This window comes from Mus musculus, chromosome 7, assembly GCF_000001635.26.
Source record: "Mus musculus strain C57BL/6J chromosome 7, GRCm38.p6 C57BL/6J".
Taxonomy (NCBI): domain Eukaryota; kingdom Metazoa; phylum Chordata; class Mammalia; order Rodentia; family Muridae; genus Mus; species Mus musculus.
Genome location: NC_000073.6, coordinates 34183416 through 34197104, shown reverse-complemented (window position 1 = coordinate 34197104; position 13689 = coordinate 34183416). Strand labels below are relative to the sequence as shown.

Here is a 13689-nt window from a genome sequence, read left to right as displayed (position 1 = left end):
TACATGCAGGCAAAACACCAATGCACATAAAATAAAAAAATAAATGATTATTTTTTAAAATGTAAGGACTTTTTGTTTGTTTTTTTCGAACAGGGTTTCTCTGTATAGCCCTGGCTGTCCTGGAACTCACTCTGTAGACCAGGATGGCCTCGAACTCAGAAATCCACCTGCCTCTGCCTCCCGAGTCCTGGGATTAAAGGCGTGCGCTACCACACCCGGCTTATTTTATTTTATTTTTGTTATGTTTCTTGTTGTCTGCCAATACCGTCATCCTGTTTCCAGTTGTCAACGTCTAGTTAAACCTCTTTGTAGATCCTATCAAGATATCAGAGATAAAACAGGTGGTCTCCGTCCAGGACCCCTTTGGGGCGGAGTCGGGGAGGAGCAGGCGGCGCGCGTGCGCAGATAACACTCTCTGTCGGCCACCGTAGCTCGCGCTGTCACGTGGGAGCCCAGTAGTTATGGCGGCCGTCAGGAAGCCTGTACTGCTGGGACTTCGAGACACGGCGGTGAAGGGCTGCCCCAAAGGGCCCTCCGCCTGGACCTCTAGCAAGCTGGGTGGCGTTCCGGTGAGTGCGGCTGCGATGTCTTGGCGGGGCCGCGTGGAGGGTGTCCGGGCGGGAGCGGCGTGGGTCCCGGGGGTCTGAGCTGCAGCCTGCTCCTCAGGACGCCCTGCCGGCCGTTACCACTCCGGGGCCGCAGTGTGGCCGCTGCGCACAGCCGCTCACGCTCGTCGTGCAGGTGTACTGCCCGCTGGACGGCTCCCCGTTCCATCGGCTTCTGTACGTGTTCGCCTGTGCTCGTCCAGGCTGCGGCAACAGCCAGACGCGCAGGTAGGCGGGGAAGTCCTGTCGTGAAGTCTGGTCCCAGGACGGGGCGGGATGGGGCGGGATGGGGCGGGCCGAGGCGGGCCGGGTGACACTCGGTGGGGCTGGATGTCCAGGGTGGAGCCCTCACTGTGTCTGTCTTGCCTCTAAGCTGGAAGGTGTTCCGTTCCCAGTGCCTGCAAGTGCCAGAGAAAGAGACTTGGAACGCGCAGGTAAAGCGATTCTGATTGGCACACTATGTTTTTCAATAATTTGAGGATCGTTTACAGCAACTTGTCTCCCCTCTCTAGCCCAAGCTGGCCTTTAACTCTCATAAATTTGTTGGCTTAAATCTTCCCTAGTCCTGTGATAACTGCTATGAATCACCACATCCTATTTAAGACAGCTAAAAAGAAGATTTATTTATTTACTGTATGTATGAGTGCTCTATCTGTATGTACACCTGCATGCCAGAAGAGGGCATCAGACTCAGTATAGATGGTTGTGATGAGGTTGTTGGGAATTGAGTTCAGGACCTCTTGAAGAGCGAGCCTTCTCTCAGTCCCTTAAGACAGTTTTTTAAAAGATTGCTTTTGGAGGCTGGAGTGATGTTTCGGTAGCTAAGATTGCTTGTTGCTCTTTCAGAGGACTCAGGATCAAATTTCAGCACTCAGGTGGCAGTTCAAAATTACCTGTAACTCCAGTTCCAGGGGTTCCAATGCTTTCTTCTGGCCTCACTGGCACCAAGCACACTGTGGTGAACAGACATACATGCAGGGAAAACACCCATATACGTGGAATAAAAGTGAATCTAGGCCAAGTGGTGGTAGCACGTGTCTTTAAGCCCAGCACTCGGGAGACAGAAGCAGGTGGATTTCTGAGTTCAAGGCCAGCCTGGTCTACAGAGTGAGCTCCAGGACAGCCAGGGCTACACAGAGAAACCCTGTCAGGAAAACAATTGTTTAAGTGTGTGCTTCACACGTGTGTGTCAGAGCCTTTGAGGCTGGAGTTACAGGTGTTTTGAGAGCTGCTTAATGTAGGTGCTGAGCCATCTCCCTGCCCCTAATACCAAACTTTTAAACATGCTTCTTTGCTGCCGTGGAATGAACTTTAGTCTTTCAGAATCATCAAATGCTATTCCCTCAGTTTTCTGGCTTTTTCTTAAGATTTTACTTTTTTTTTTTTAAGTTTATTTATTATTACAAATAAGTACACTGTAGGTGTCTTCAGATGCCCCTGAAGAGGATGTTGGATCTCATTATGGGTGGCTGTGATCCACCATGTAGTTGCTGGGATTTGAACTCAGGACCTTCTGAAGAGCAGTCATTTCTCTTACCTGCTGAGCCATCTCGCCAGCCCCCAAGATTTTACTTTCCAGTTTACATATATGCATGTGACCATCAGTGCAGGTGTCTGTGGAGATAGTGGATCTCCTGGGCTGCCTGATATGGGTGATGGGAATTGAACCTAGTCCTCTGGAAGAGCAGCCAGTACTCTTAAATACCAAGTCAAGTATAATAGTTTATACGAGAGACATGTAGTTTACTGATTTTCTCATTTGAATAAATATAGGTAAGTGTGTGTGTGTGTGTATATATATATGTGTATATATATATATATTCATGTATGTGCATGGCACACAAGGTTGTGTGAAGTAGAAAAATGCTTTTTTGTTTATTTGTTTTTTGTTTTTTAAGCTAAGACATTTAAATCTTTACTAGCTAAATTGATAGCCTCAGGGGGAAAGTCCAGCAAGGGCTTGTGGGAGCACATCTCGGAACTGACCCATCTGCTAGGCTACCTCCTGCAGGCGGGATACTTAGGTGTGGTTTGATGAGTGCGTGCTCCCCTTGTCACAGAGCCTGGCATGCTGTCTTTGTTTATCTGTGTTTTCAGAGCAGCTCTCTGTCTCTCTTGTATATTTCTGTCCTCCCCCCACCCCCTCTCTGGATCCATACTTCAAGGTAGCCTGGAAATTCATGTCACTGGGGCTGACATCACACTCATGGCCATCATGCTGCCTCAGCCTCTCCAAGGCTGATAGGAGCTACCGTGTCCAGCCTGCTTCATGGCATTGCTCTCCATTACACTCTTGTCTCTTAGGCGGACCTGAGGAGCTAACCACTGAATACGTCTAATCTAACAGCCCAGCTGCTAAGGAGCCTGGGAAATGTAGTCCTTTCCTTTTTTTTTTAGTCCCAATAATACATAAAGTACAACAGAAAGATTGTGGGACAGATGGGTAAAGACACCTGGACCTACATGTGCCACATTGCCCTGGAGCAAAAGAGACAGTGTTTTTTATTTTTTTGGATTTTTGAGACAGGGTTTCTCTGTGTAGCCCTGTCTGTCCTGGAACTCACTCTGTAGACCAGGCTGGCCTCAAACTCAGAAATCCTCTTGCCTCTGCCTCCCGAGTGCTGGGATTAAAGTTGTGTGCCCCCCATAGCCCGGCAAGAGACAGTGTTTTAAGTCACTTCTTACATGGTTGGGATTTTGTCTGGTTTTGGAATTATTTATTTCACTTTACATCTATTAGTGCTTACCTCAATGAATGTATGTGCACCACATGCATAGCCAGTCCATTTGGGGGTCAGAAGGTGCCAGTGGATCCCCTGGAACTGGAGTTACAGATGGTGTGAGTTGCCTGAACCTGGGTCCTCTTAGACCTCTTAAGAATTCTTAAGAAATGCCGGGTGTGGTTGTGTACGCCTTTAATCCCAGCACCCGGGAGGCAGAAGCAGGTGGATTTCTGAGTTCGAGGCCATCCTGGACTACAAAGTGAGTTCCAGGACAGCCAGGGATATACAGAGAAGCCCTGTCTCGAAAAACAAAAACAAACAAACAAACAAACAAAAAACCCAGAAAGAACTCTTAAGAAATCACTGAGCCATTTTTTTTCCCTCCAGATTTGTTGTTTGTGTGCTTGTTTTGAGACAGGGTTTTTACTCTGAGGCCCAAGCTGGCCTGGAACTCACAGAGCTCCATCTGCCTCTGCCTTGCATGTGCTTGGTTTAAATGGATGCAGCACCACACCCAGCCATAACATGTTTTTGAGTGGGTAGGATCCAGGACGTTTAATTGGAGTGTGCCACAGAGCGAGGGGCTGATATGCAGGCTCCCTGGGAAGGTGCATGGATGGGTGGAGAAGCTGAAGTCTGAAGTGTGATTGGCCTGCATTCATTGTTCTAGAATCAGAGCGATAGCCTTGCAGCTGAGAATTGGTGTGAAGGCTCACAAGACTGGGGAAGTGACACTGAGGAGACGCCTCCACCACCCGCCTCAGATTTGGGAAGTGACTCTAATGATGTCAGAGCACTAGACTGGACTGAGAAGCTCCAAGCTCTTCGCCTTCAGGACACTGCCCTGGCTGTTACCTGCCCTTCTCCTTCAGGGGAAGGGCTGACAGTCCCCACTGCAGTGCCACAGTTCCAGCCCTATTATATCTGTGTTGCTGAAGAGGAGGATTATGGCAGCGTTGTGGATCTTGATCATGCGCACAGCCTTCTGCAGGAGTACCAGCGGAGAGAAGGGGTGGACATGGAGCAGCTGCTTTCCCTAGGGTGAGAGATGCAGGCAGGAAGCTGCCACGGGCAAGTTCTAGAGAGGAGGGTTGTGATTGGGCTTTTCTGTTTTGCTCCCCTTAGATGAGAGAGCAGATGCTGGCCTGGGCTATGTGTATCAGCCAGCCTGCTTTAACCTGCTGCTGAGTGCCCTCAGGAACTGAACCCAGATGACACTTATCATTGTCATTAAAACACCCCTAGCATTTCTTTAGTTTCCTTTTCTGTTCTTCTGTATGCTCATTTGTTTCTGTTGTGTTTCTGGCTGCTAGGGATGGAAGCTAGAGCCTGGAGCATGTTACTTACCTGAGGATTTTACCCTGAGCTATGTCCTTGCCCTATTCTCTCTTTTTTTTTTTTTTTAGATTTATTTATTATTATATGTAAGTACACTGTAGCTGTCTTCAGACACCCCAGAAGAGGGCGTCAGATCTCATGGTGGTTGTGAGCCACCATGTGGTTGCTGGGATTTGAACTCAGGACCTTCGGAAGAGCAGTCGGTGCTCTTAACCACTGAGCCATCTCTCCAACCCTCTTTGCCCTATTCTCTTTTTACTTTTTAAACTTTTTTTTTTTTTTTTTTTTTTTTACATTTGCTTATTGTGTGCATGCACACATGGAGTGCACATGTAGAGGTCAGACATAAGCAGGTCTGTTCTCCTCTTCCACATTGTGGGTTGTGGGAAAGGTAACAAGCACCTTTACCCACTGAGCCATCTCCTGGACTCTGTCTTGATTTTGTTGTTGTCATCTTGTTTTTGAGACAGTGTGTCACGTAGATCAGGTTGGCCTCAAACTCTGTTTGTAGTCAAGGATGACCTGGAATTCCTGATCCTTGTGCCTCCACTCTCTCAGTGCAGAGATTGGCACGGCTGGTTATATGAGGGTTGGGGGCAGAACCCAGGCCTTCTTACTGGTGGACAACACTCTTCCAGTTGAGCTGCATCCACAGCCTCTTTACTGACTTTATTTATTGTATCTTACTTTATTTTTTCTTTTGTGGTTCCCCCCTCCCCAATTTTTTATTAGGTATTTTCTTCATTTACATTTCAAATGCTATCTCGAAAGTCCCCTATACCCTCCCCCTCCCTGTTCCCCTACCCACCCACTCCCACTTCTTGGCACTGATGTTCCCCTATACTGGGGCATATAAAGTTTGCAAGATCAAGGGGCCTCTCTTCCCAATGATGGCCGACTAGGCCATCTTCTGCTACATATGCAGCTAGAGACACTCTGAGGGGTACTGGTTAGTTCATATTGTTATTCTACCTATAGGGTTGCAGACCCTTTCAGCTCCTTGGGTACTTTCTCTAGCTCCTCCATTGGGAGCCCTGTGTTCCATCCAATAGCTGACTGTGAGCATCCACTTCTGTGTTTGCCAAGCACTGGCATAGCCTCACAAGAGACAGCTATATCAGGGTCCTTTCAGCAAAATCTTGCTGGCATATGCAATGGTGTGAGCGTTTGGAGGCTGATTACGGGATGAATCCCTGGATATGGCAGTCTCTGGATGGTCCATTCTTTCGTCTCAGCTCCAAACTTTGTTTCTGTAACTCCTTCCAGGGGTGTTTTGTTCCCAATTCTAAGAAGGGGCGAAGTGTCCACACTTTGGTCTTCTTTCTTCTTGAGTTTCATGTGTTTTGCAAATTGTATCTTGGGTATTCTAAGTTTCTGGGCTAATATCCACTTATCAGTGAGTACATATCATGTGAGTTCTTTTGTGATTGGATTACCTCACTAAGGATGATATCCTCCAGATCCATCCACTTGCCTAGGAATTTCATAAATTCATTCTTTTTAATAGCTGAATAAGTACTCCATTGTATAAATGTACCACATTTTCTGTATCCATTCCTCTGTTGAGGGACATCTGGGTTCTTTCCAGCTTTTTTCTAATATAAATAAGGCTGCTATGAACATAGTGGAGCATGTGTCTTTCTTACCAGTTGGAACATCTTCTGGATATATGCCCAGGAGAGGTATGGTAGGATCCTCCATTGTACTATGTCCAATTTTCTGAGGAACCGCCAGACTGATTTCCAGAGTGGTTGTACAAGCTTGCAATCCCACCAACAATGGAGGAGTGTTCCTCTTTCTCCACATCCTCGCCAGCATCTGCTGTCACCTGAATTTTTGATCTTAGCCATTCTGACTGGTGTGAGGTGGAATCTCATGGTTGTTTTGATATGCATTTCCCTGATGATTAAGGATGTTGAACATTTTTCAGGTGCTTCTTTGCCATTCAGTATTCCTTAGGTGAGAATTCTTTGTTCAGTTCTGAGCCCCATTTTTTAATGGGGTTATTTGATTTTCTGGAGTCCACCTTCTTGAGTTCTTTATATATATTGGATATTAGTCCCCTATCTGATTTAGAATTGGTAAAGATCCTTTCCCAATCTGTTGGTGGCCTTTTTGTCTTATTGACAGTGTCTTTTTTCTTACAGAAGCTTTGCAATTTTATGAGGTCCCATTTGTCAATTCTTGATCTTACAGCACAAGCCATTGCTGTTCTATTCAGGAATTTTTCCTCTGTGCCCATATCTTCGAGGGTTTTGAGACAGGATTTCTCTGTGTATCCCTGGCTATCCTGGAACTCACTTTGTAAACCAGGCTGGCTTCAAACTCACAGAAATCCACCTGCCTCTGTGTCCTGAGTACTAGGATCAAAGGCAGGTGCTACCATTGCCTGGCTCTGTTTTCACTTTTTCAAATTCCTGACAAGGAATTTGTGTGCATGCATGTATTTATGGGTGCAGGTATGCATGTGCTGCCATGGTTCCTGTGTGAAATTCAGAGGACCTCTTATGGGAGCCTTCTCTCTTTCTTGAGCATGTAGGCTCTGGGGATTGATCTCAGGTCTTGCTAAGCCACTTCCTGGCCACCATCTGTTTTCAGTGCCTTTGGAGCAGAGGCAGATGATTGAGAAGAGGTGCGCCTTCTCTGGTGACAACACTGTGAATGCAGAGCTGCCTCAGGCGCTGGGGTCGTTTCGGGGTTTCAGCTCTCTTACATAAGATGGGCAGTGCTGTTTCTGTGCTTTCCTCAGAGCTCTGGTGGGTCCAGTGAGAGCTCGGACCTAAAAAGACCATATGCCAGAGACTGAAGAGGGGCAGGAACTAGCTTGAAAGTTGGCCTCTGACCCGTGTAGCCTGGGCACGGGTGAGCAACACCGAGCTCACACAGCATTTAACACAATACAGAAAGAGGAAGTTTCTTGTTCCTCTTGCAGCTGTTCCAGTTCCCGAACACTGATAGCCTTGTCTCTGCTTCTCTCCTTAGCTCTAGTGACGGGGATGAAAAGTACGAGAAGACCACAGTTAGCAGTGGGGATCCAACGTTTTATAGGTTCATGAAGAGAATTGCTGCTTGCCAGGAGCAGATTTTGAGGTAAAGAAGACAGGTATTTCTGTTTATGTAATGGTAGCGTGCTGGCAAGTACATAGCAGCCCAGAGACTCCTCAAGGTAAGGCGAGAGGATCACCTGGACAGCCTCAGAAACAGTGAGGCGTTCATCCTTTTAAAATTTGCTTCCACTGTATTTGTGGTGTGTGTTTGTGCACATGACTGCGGGTGCCCGTGGAATCCAGAGGAGACTAGTGGTTGTGAGCTGCTGCGTGTGGGTGCTGGAACTTTCCTGCCTTGGAACTGACTGTAAAGAAGCTCCCTGATTCACACTGACCCCGGTACAGTCAGCAGCAGTTATGATGGTTTCCTGTGTGTCTGCTGCATGCGCCCACACTGCATGTGGAGGCTAGAGGAGAATTCTGTGTGTCTCACTCTATCACTTTCCATCTAGTTTTTATTTTTATGTGTGCATGCGAGAGTTCATGTGTACGATGTGCATGCAGGAGCCTGGAGAGGTCAGAAGAGGGCTTAATTCAAGATGCTTGTGAGCTACCTTGAGGATGCTGGAAAGCATGGTTTTCTGCAAGGGCAGTCAGTGCTCTTAACCACTGAGCCCTCCGGATTGGTATTTCTGTGCATTTGTCTGTAGTTCTGTTTCTCAGCTCATGCTTATCAAAGAGAACAGTAACTCTAAAGACAGAAATCTCTGGGCGTGGTGGCTCACGCCTTTAATCCCAGCACTCAGGAGGCAGAGGCAGGCGAATTTCTGAGTTCGAGGTCAGCCTGGTCTACAAAGTGAGTTCCAGGACAGCCAGGAGTACACAGAGAAACCCTGTCTTGAAAAACAAAAAACAAAAACAAAAACAAAAAACAACAAAAAAAAATACTTTGAAAAACATTCTGATCATCTTGCCTTCACCTCCAGAGCAATGAGATATATAGGGCTGCATTACCACATCCAGTTTATACCATGTTAGGCATCACACCCAGAGCTGCACACATACTAAGTAGTAGGATGTGTCTTAGCACATACATCTTCAACTTGTGTGTATAACTGAGTTTTACTCTGTAAGCTCCACTTTGTGTGTGTGTTGAAAATCAAAAGAACTCAAATGGCAATCAAGGGTGCTCCCCTAGCCTCCATTCACACTTGTGTTGTGTGTGTGTGTGTGTGTGTGTGTGTGTGTGTGTGTGTGTATCACACCTACAGTTAGTCTCAGAGACCAGAAGAGGGTGTCAAACACCCTGGAGCTGAAGTTAAAAGCAACCAACTGATGTGGGTGCTAGGAGATGACCTCAGCTCCTGGAAGAAGAGAGCACACACTTAACCCCTGAGCCATCTCTGCAGCTCTACAATGTAGATTTTGAACAGTGTATCTGTGTGGGTCTTTCCTTTAATCGTATCTGCTATCACATGGATGATCATCAAACACAGCTCCTCAAACGTGGTAGCAAGTGTCTTCACTTGCTGAGCAATCTTGATAACCCTAACTTTGAACTCTGATCCTCCTGCCTCAACCTCCCAAATATTAGGATTTCATGTATGTACCCCATGCCTGGGTTTTAAAAAATATACTTAAGAGGGAGATATTCTGGCTTTAGTTAGGCAAATAATACCCATCTCCTTGATAGCTGGCTGTTGGCAAACATGGATTATTTGATTTGGGTCTTAATCAGAATCAGGTTCCATATCATGCAGTATCTGCAGGTGCGTATATGCAAACGTACATCTTTGTGTGGGTTACATAATGGCTACAGAAGGTAATGAAGCCTTCCTGGAGGCAGAGTGGGGAGCTGATGCAGATCCCAGTGAAGGCACTGTGATGCTTAGATAGGAAGATGACAGATCAGGTGATGAGCTTTTGCAGAGCCAAGGTGCAGGACCTTGAAGGTCACGGGGCTGAGGAACAGTCCTGGGTTTCCTGGGACAGAGGGCACTTTTCAGTGTGTCATGTCTGCAGTCAGGGCCCAGCTGAGCTGAGGACCCCACACAGTTGGCACCGTACACCAAGTAGTGATGCAGCAGGCTGGAGGTCGGCCGCTCAGGTGTCCTCTGTGGGCCCCAGGGAGGGTTTCAGGTCCTAGGTTTGGTGTGTTGGATACCTTTCTGGTCCTGGTTTTGCTGATGCCATATGAGTGCATCTGTGTGCCCATATGGTTCCCATGTACCTCTCTCTGTGAGCTCAGAGTGAGCCTTTCTGCCATCAGGAATGTGCCATCTGTCTCTCTTAAGGTGAGGTAAAGCCACCCTGTTTCTGAGTTTGCACTCAAAATGGAGCTATTTCATACTGTATGAAGTAACTTAGGGCAGGGCTCAAAGACCAGCCCATAAGTGTCTCGTCCAACCTGTCTCACTCCCCTCAAGGCTGAAGATAAGTCGTTTTCCTAACCCTACAGTTACCTTGGACTCCTGGATGAGCAGTCTTTGAGGATTGATGGCCCTTCCAGATGAGAGTGAGGGTGAGGCTGTACCCTGCACTGAAGTGATCCTCTGAGACCTGCTCTGCCCCTAAGCAAAAGAGGACTCTTCCAGACCTCCATGTATGAGCAGGACAGTTTCAACAAGGTGGCATGTTGCTAAGTAAGCAGTAAATAGGCAGGTACGACTCTTCAGTCCAGTCTGGTCTACATAGTGTGCTCCAGGCCAGCATCTACACACTGAGACCCTGTCTCAAATATAACAGAATAGTAGTTATGGAAAGCACAAAAAGGAGATAACACATTAGGAAGAGTATCATATAAAGGGGCTCAGTGACCCCAAGCACCTCTTTATGGCCTTTGATGGCACTGAGCCAAGTGGTAACAAGTCTTCAGTCCCCTCGATGCTCTCCAGTCACTGCCTTGCCCCTGGGGTGGGTTTCCCTGCTGTCTAGTCCTAATCCTGATGCTGTACCATGGCCCAGATGCTGATTTGCTCTGATGAATGATTCTCCCGCTGCTTGCCCTAGGTATTCGTGGAGTGGAGAGCCTCTCTTTCTGTCCTGCCCCACATTTGAAGTCTCTGAGGTCCCAGCCTGCAGTGGCTGTGGAGGCCAGAGGACGTTTGAGTTTCAGCTTATGCCAGCACTGGTCAGCATGCTCAGCAGTGCTAATCTAGGTAAGAAGGCCTTTACTGAGCTTGTCTACCTCTGACTTCAGTGTGGAGTGAAATGCTTGCTGGGCAGCACTCGGGAGGCAGAGGCAGGCGGATTTCTGAGTTCGAGGCCAGCCTGGTCTACAAAGTGAGTTCTAGGACAGCCAGGGCTACACAGAGAAACCCTGTCTCAAAAAAAAAAAAAAAGGGCTGGTGAGATGGCTCAGTGGATAAGAGCACCCGACTGCTCTTCCGAAGGTCCAGAGTTCAAATCCCAGCGACCACATGGTGGCTCACAACCATCCGTAACGAGATCTGACTCCCTCTTCTGGAGTGTCTGAAGACAGCTACAGTGTACTTACATATAAATAAATAAATCTAAAAAAAAAATTAAAAAAAAAAAAAGAAAGAAGAAAAAAGAAATGCTTTTTGCTAATTATTAAATATGGAATATTATAAAAGGTTTGAGAAATTAAATTGTAAGAAATTTGTACTCCAGTGAATTCTAATACCACGCTAACAATAACCGTTTTGATAATTTGAGACTGAACAAGCTAATTTGCACATAAGGGATGGATGCAACTGTGTAGAGAACTGCCTCTACAGAGTTGTCCTCTGACCTCCAGATGCGCACCTACACAGATGCACGCACACCCATACATGGCAAGTACAGAGTAATTATAAACTGCTTGACAGGGACTAGGTACATGCTTCTAGTCCTCCTTTCTCAGGAAACTGAGGCAGGACAGTGCTTGAGGACAGCTTGGACATGTGTAGAGATCAGAGGGCAACCCTGGGCACTTTGAGGCAGGGCCTTTCTCATTTGCTAAAGTCCTTGTACTCAGGTTAGCTGGCTTGGGATACCTCAGTTTCCACCATCCAGCGCTAGGAGGATTAGGATTACAGACCTTGTTTTGCCTGCCTTGTGTTCGTTTTTCCATGACAGGAGTTTCTCTCCATAGCCCTGACTGTCCTGAAACTCATTCTGTAAATCAAGAATGCTCTCAAATTCAGATATCCGCCTGCTTCTGCCTTCTGAGTGCTGGGATTGAAAGCGTGCACCGCTACACAGAGAAACTCTGTCTTGAAAAGTTAAAAAAAGAAAAAAAAAAAAGAAAAAAAAAGAAGTGTGCCCCCCCCCCCACACACACACACACACACCTGGCGTCCTACGTGGTTTCTGGCGAGCCGAGCGCAGGTCCTTAGGCTTGAGCAGCGTGGGCTTTGGCTCACTCGCCACCATCTCGCCGGCTTTAGTGGAGGTTTGGTTTTATTCTAAAGAAATGCAGTTTATTTATTATGGCAGTTTACACATACATACAGATATAGATGTAGTTTCCTTTTGGTTTTGTCTTGGAAGGCAGGGCATGGGATAGCCTAGGCCAGCTTGAACTGGCTATGTAGTCAGGGATCAGTTTGAACTTCTGACACTCCGGTGGTCACCTCATCATGAATGCACCTTTAAACATTCTCCTTGTGGAATCTAGAGCAAGTGATGTTTTTCAGGTCTTGCCGTGGAATTTGGAACGATTCTCGTTTACACATGTAAACAGAGTTGCTGGCCTCCAAATCAGCAGATGCCCATGGAAGAATTCTGTGTTCTACAAGAAGACCCAGATGAATTTTTATTTAAGTAGAACACTTTGTCTTATTTATACAAATTAAAGCAAATTTTCATATTCAAATATATATGTGTTTACCTTATTTTAGCATCTCCCTTCCCTTGAGTCGGGGGTCTCACTATATGTATCCCTAGCTGGACTTGAACTTGTGGCACTCCTCCTGCCTCAGACTTAGCATATAAAATTAACTATTGTTTATTGTTTGGTTTATTGTTCATTTTCTTTTTTGTTTTGTCTTGTTTGAGACATCTCTGTGCATAGCCTAGGTTGGTCTGGAATTCAGCAATCCTCCTGCCTCAGCCTACCAAGTGCTGGGATCACAGATGAAGGCCACCATGCCTAACTTTAACTGTTATCATTATTTTACAGAGGTCCACCTGCCTCTGCCTTCTGAGTACTGGGATTAAAGGCCTGTGCCACCACCACCCAGCTATTAACTGTTAAGCTTAATATTGCTCTTTATTTTGAAGACCAAGCTGGGTGGGTCTTGAACCACCACCTCCTGACTGACTACAGGATCATGATTGTCTGCACAGTATTAATTACAAAATGGTTGTTCTTGACCTGGAGGCCAGTGTCCCATCCAGCACACCCCACAGTGGGCATTCTGTCTCCAGTTCTGTAGTCAGCGTCTTCCCATCCCCCACCTGTGTACTCCACTGCACCCTTTCTCAGCCCTCCAGGGCATCCTGCCCTAAGACCCTGGCTGCTTAGATCTGCCCTATGCGCCCCCACTCAGCAGTCAGTTCCTGCAGCATCCCAGGAGGGATCTCAGACACTGGCCCACCAACAGACTTGGCACTTCCTGCCCAGTCTCCCCTTCTTGCATTCAGTCTCTAGGTCACTAACCCCTTGTTGCCCTTGACGGCATCTTGACAGCAGTATGGGAACACTCCTAGTAATCATGTTCCAGCATGCTCTTGACCCTGTGCAAGCAGAGTGAGCCCCGATGAGCATGGGCCCGTCATGTGCACAGTGTAACTAGTGAGACCTTTCTGAGGGAAAGCGGCTGTACATAAATGGAAGGTTCTGGTCAGTGAGGCTCCAGCGGGATTTGGCTGAGTAGAGCACTGTAAGGATAGCTGCTCATTCCACTTTCTCTGCCATGCCAGGAAGTCTGTCCTTGTCCTGCCCCTCCCCCACAACCCCAACCCACACTGCACCTCTGCTATAGACAGCGAGCGAGCGGCGAGCGAGCGAGCGAGCGACTGCCTCAGCCTGCTAGACCAGTTACTCCAACTGGAACAGAAAGTGACTGAGCACATGCAGAACTGCCTATG

The 13689-nt window shown here is 47.1% G+C and overlaps 1 protein-coding gene across 3 annotated transcripts; it reads left to right on the top strand.

Moving 5' to 3' along the window:
• Positions 1-421: 421 nt before the first annotated feature.
• Positions 422-12608, top strand: Pdcd2l (programmed cell death 2-like). Of its 3 annotated transcripts, XR_003946551.1 has the most exons (8): positions 422-569; positions 667-833; positions 979-1039; positions 3999-4369; positions 7649-7756; positions 10112-10314; positions 10663-10811; positions 12294-12472. XR_003946551.1 is itself a non-coding variant. In NM_026549.4 (7 exons), the coding sequence occupies exons 1-7, from the start codon at positions 462-464 to the stop codon at positions 12422-12424; spliced, it is 1095 nt and encodes a 364-aa protein (NP_080825.1). In that variant the 5' UTR covers positions 435-461; the 3' UTR covers positions 12425-12608. The 3 variants fall into 3 exon arrangements, 2 of the variants coding, with proteins under 2 accessions (NP_080825.1, NP_001347639.1); NM_026549.4 differs by lacking the exon at positions 10112-10314 and having other exon boundaries at positions 435-569; positions 12294-12608; NM_001360710.1 differs by lacking the exons at positions 10112-10314; positions 10663-10811 and having other exon boundaries at positions 435-569; positions 12294-12608.
• The last annotated feature ends 1081 nt before the right edge of the window (positions 12609-13689 follow it).

Coding starts and splice junctions, on each gene's coding strand:
- Pdcd2l (NM_026549.4), top strand. CDS start 462: ATGGCGGCCGTCAGGAAGCCTGTACTGCTGGGACTTCGAGACACGGCG. Junction 570..666: donor GCAAGCTGGGTGGCGTTCCG/GTGAGTGCGGCT, acceptor CCTGCTCCTCAG/GACGCCCTGCCGGCCGTTAC. Junction 7,757..10,662: donor TGCCAGGAGCAGATTTTGAG/GTAAAGAAGACA, acceptor TGCTTGCCCTAG/GTATTCGTGGAGTGGAGAGC.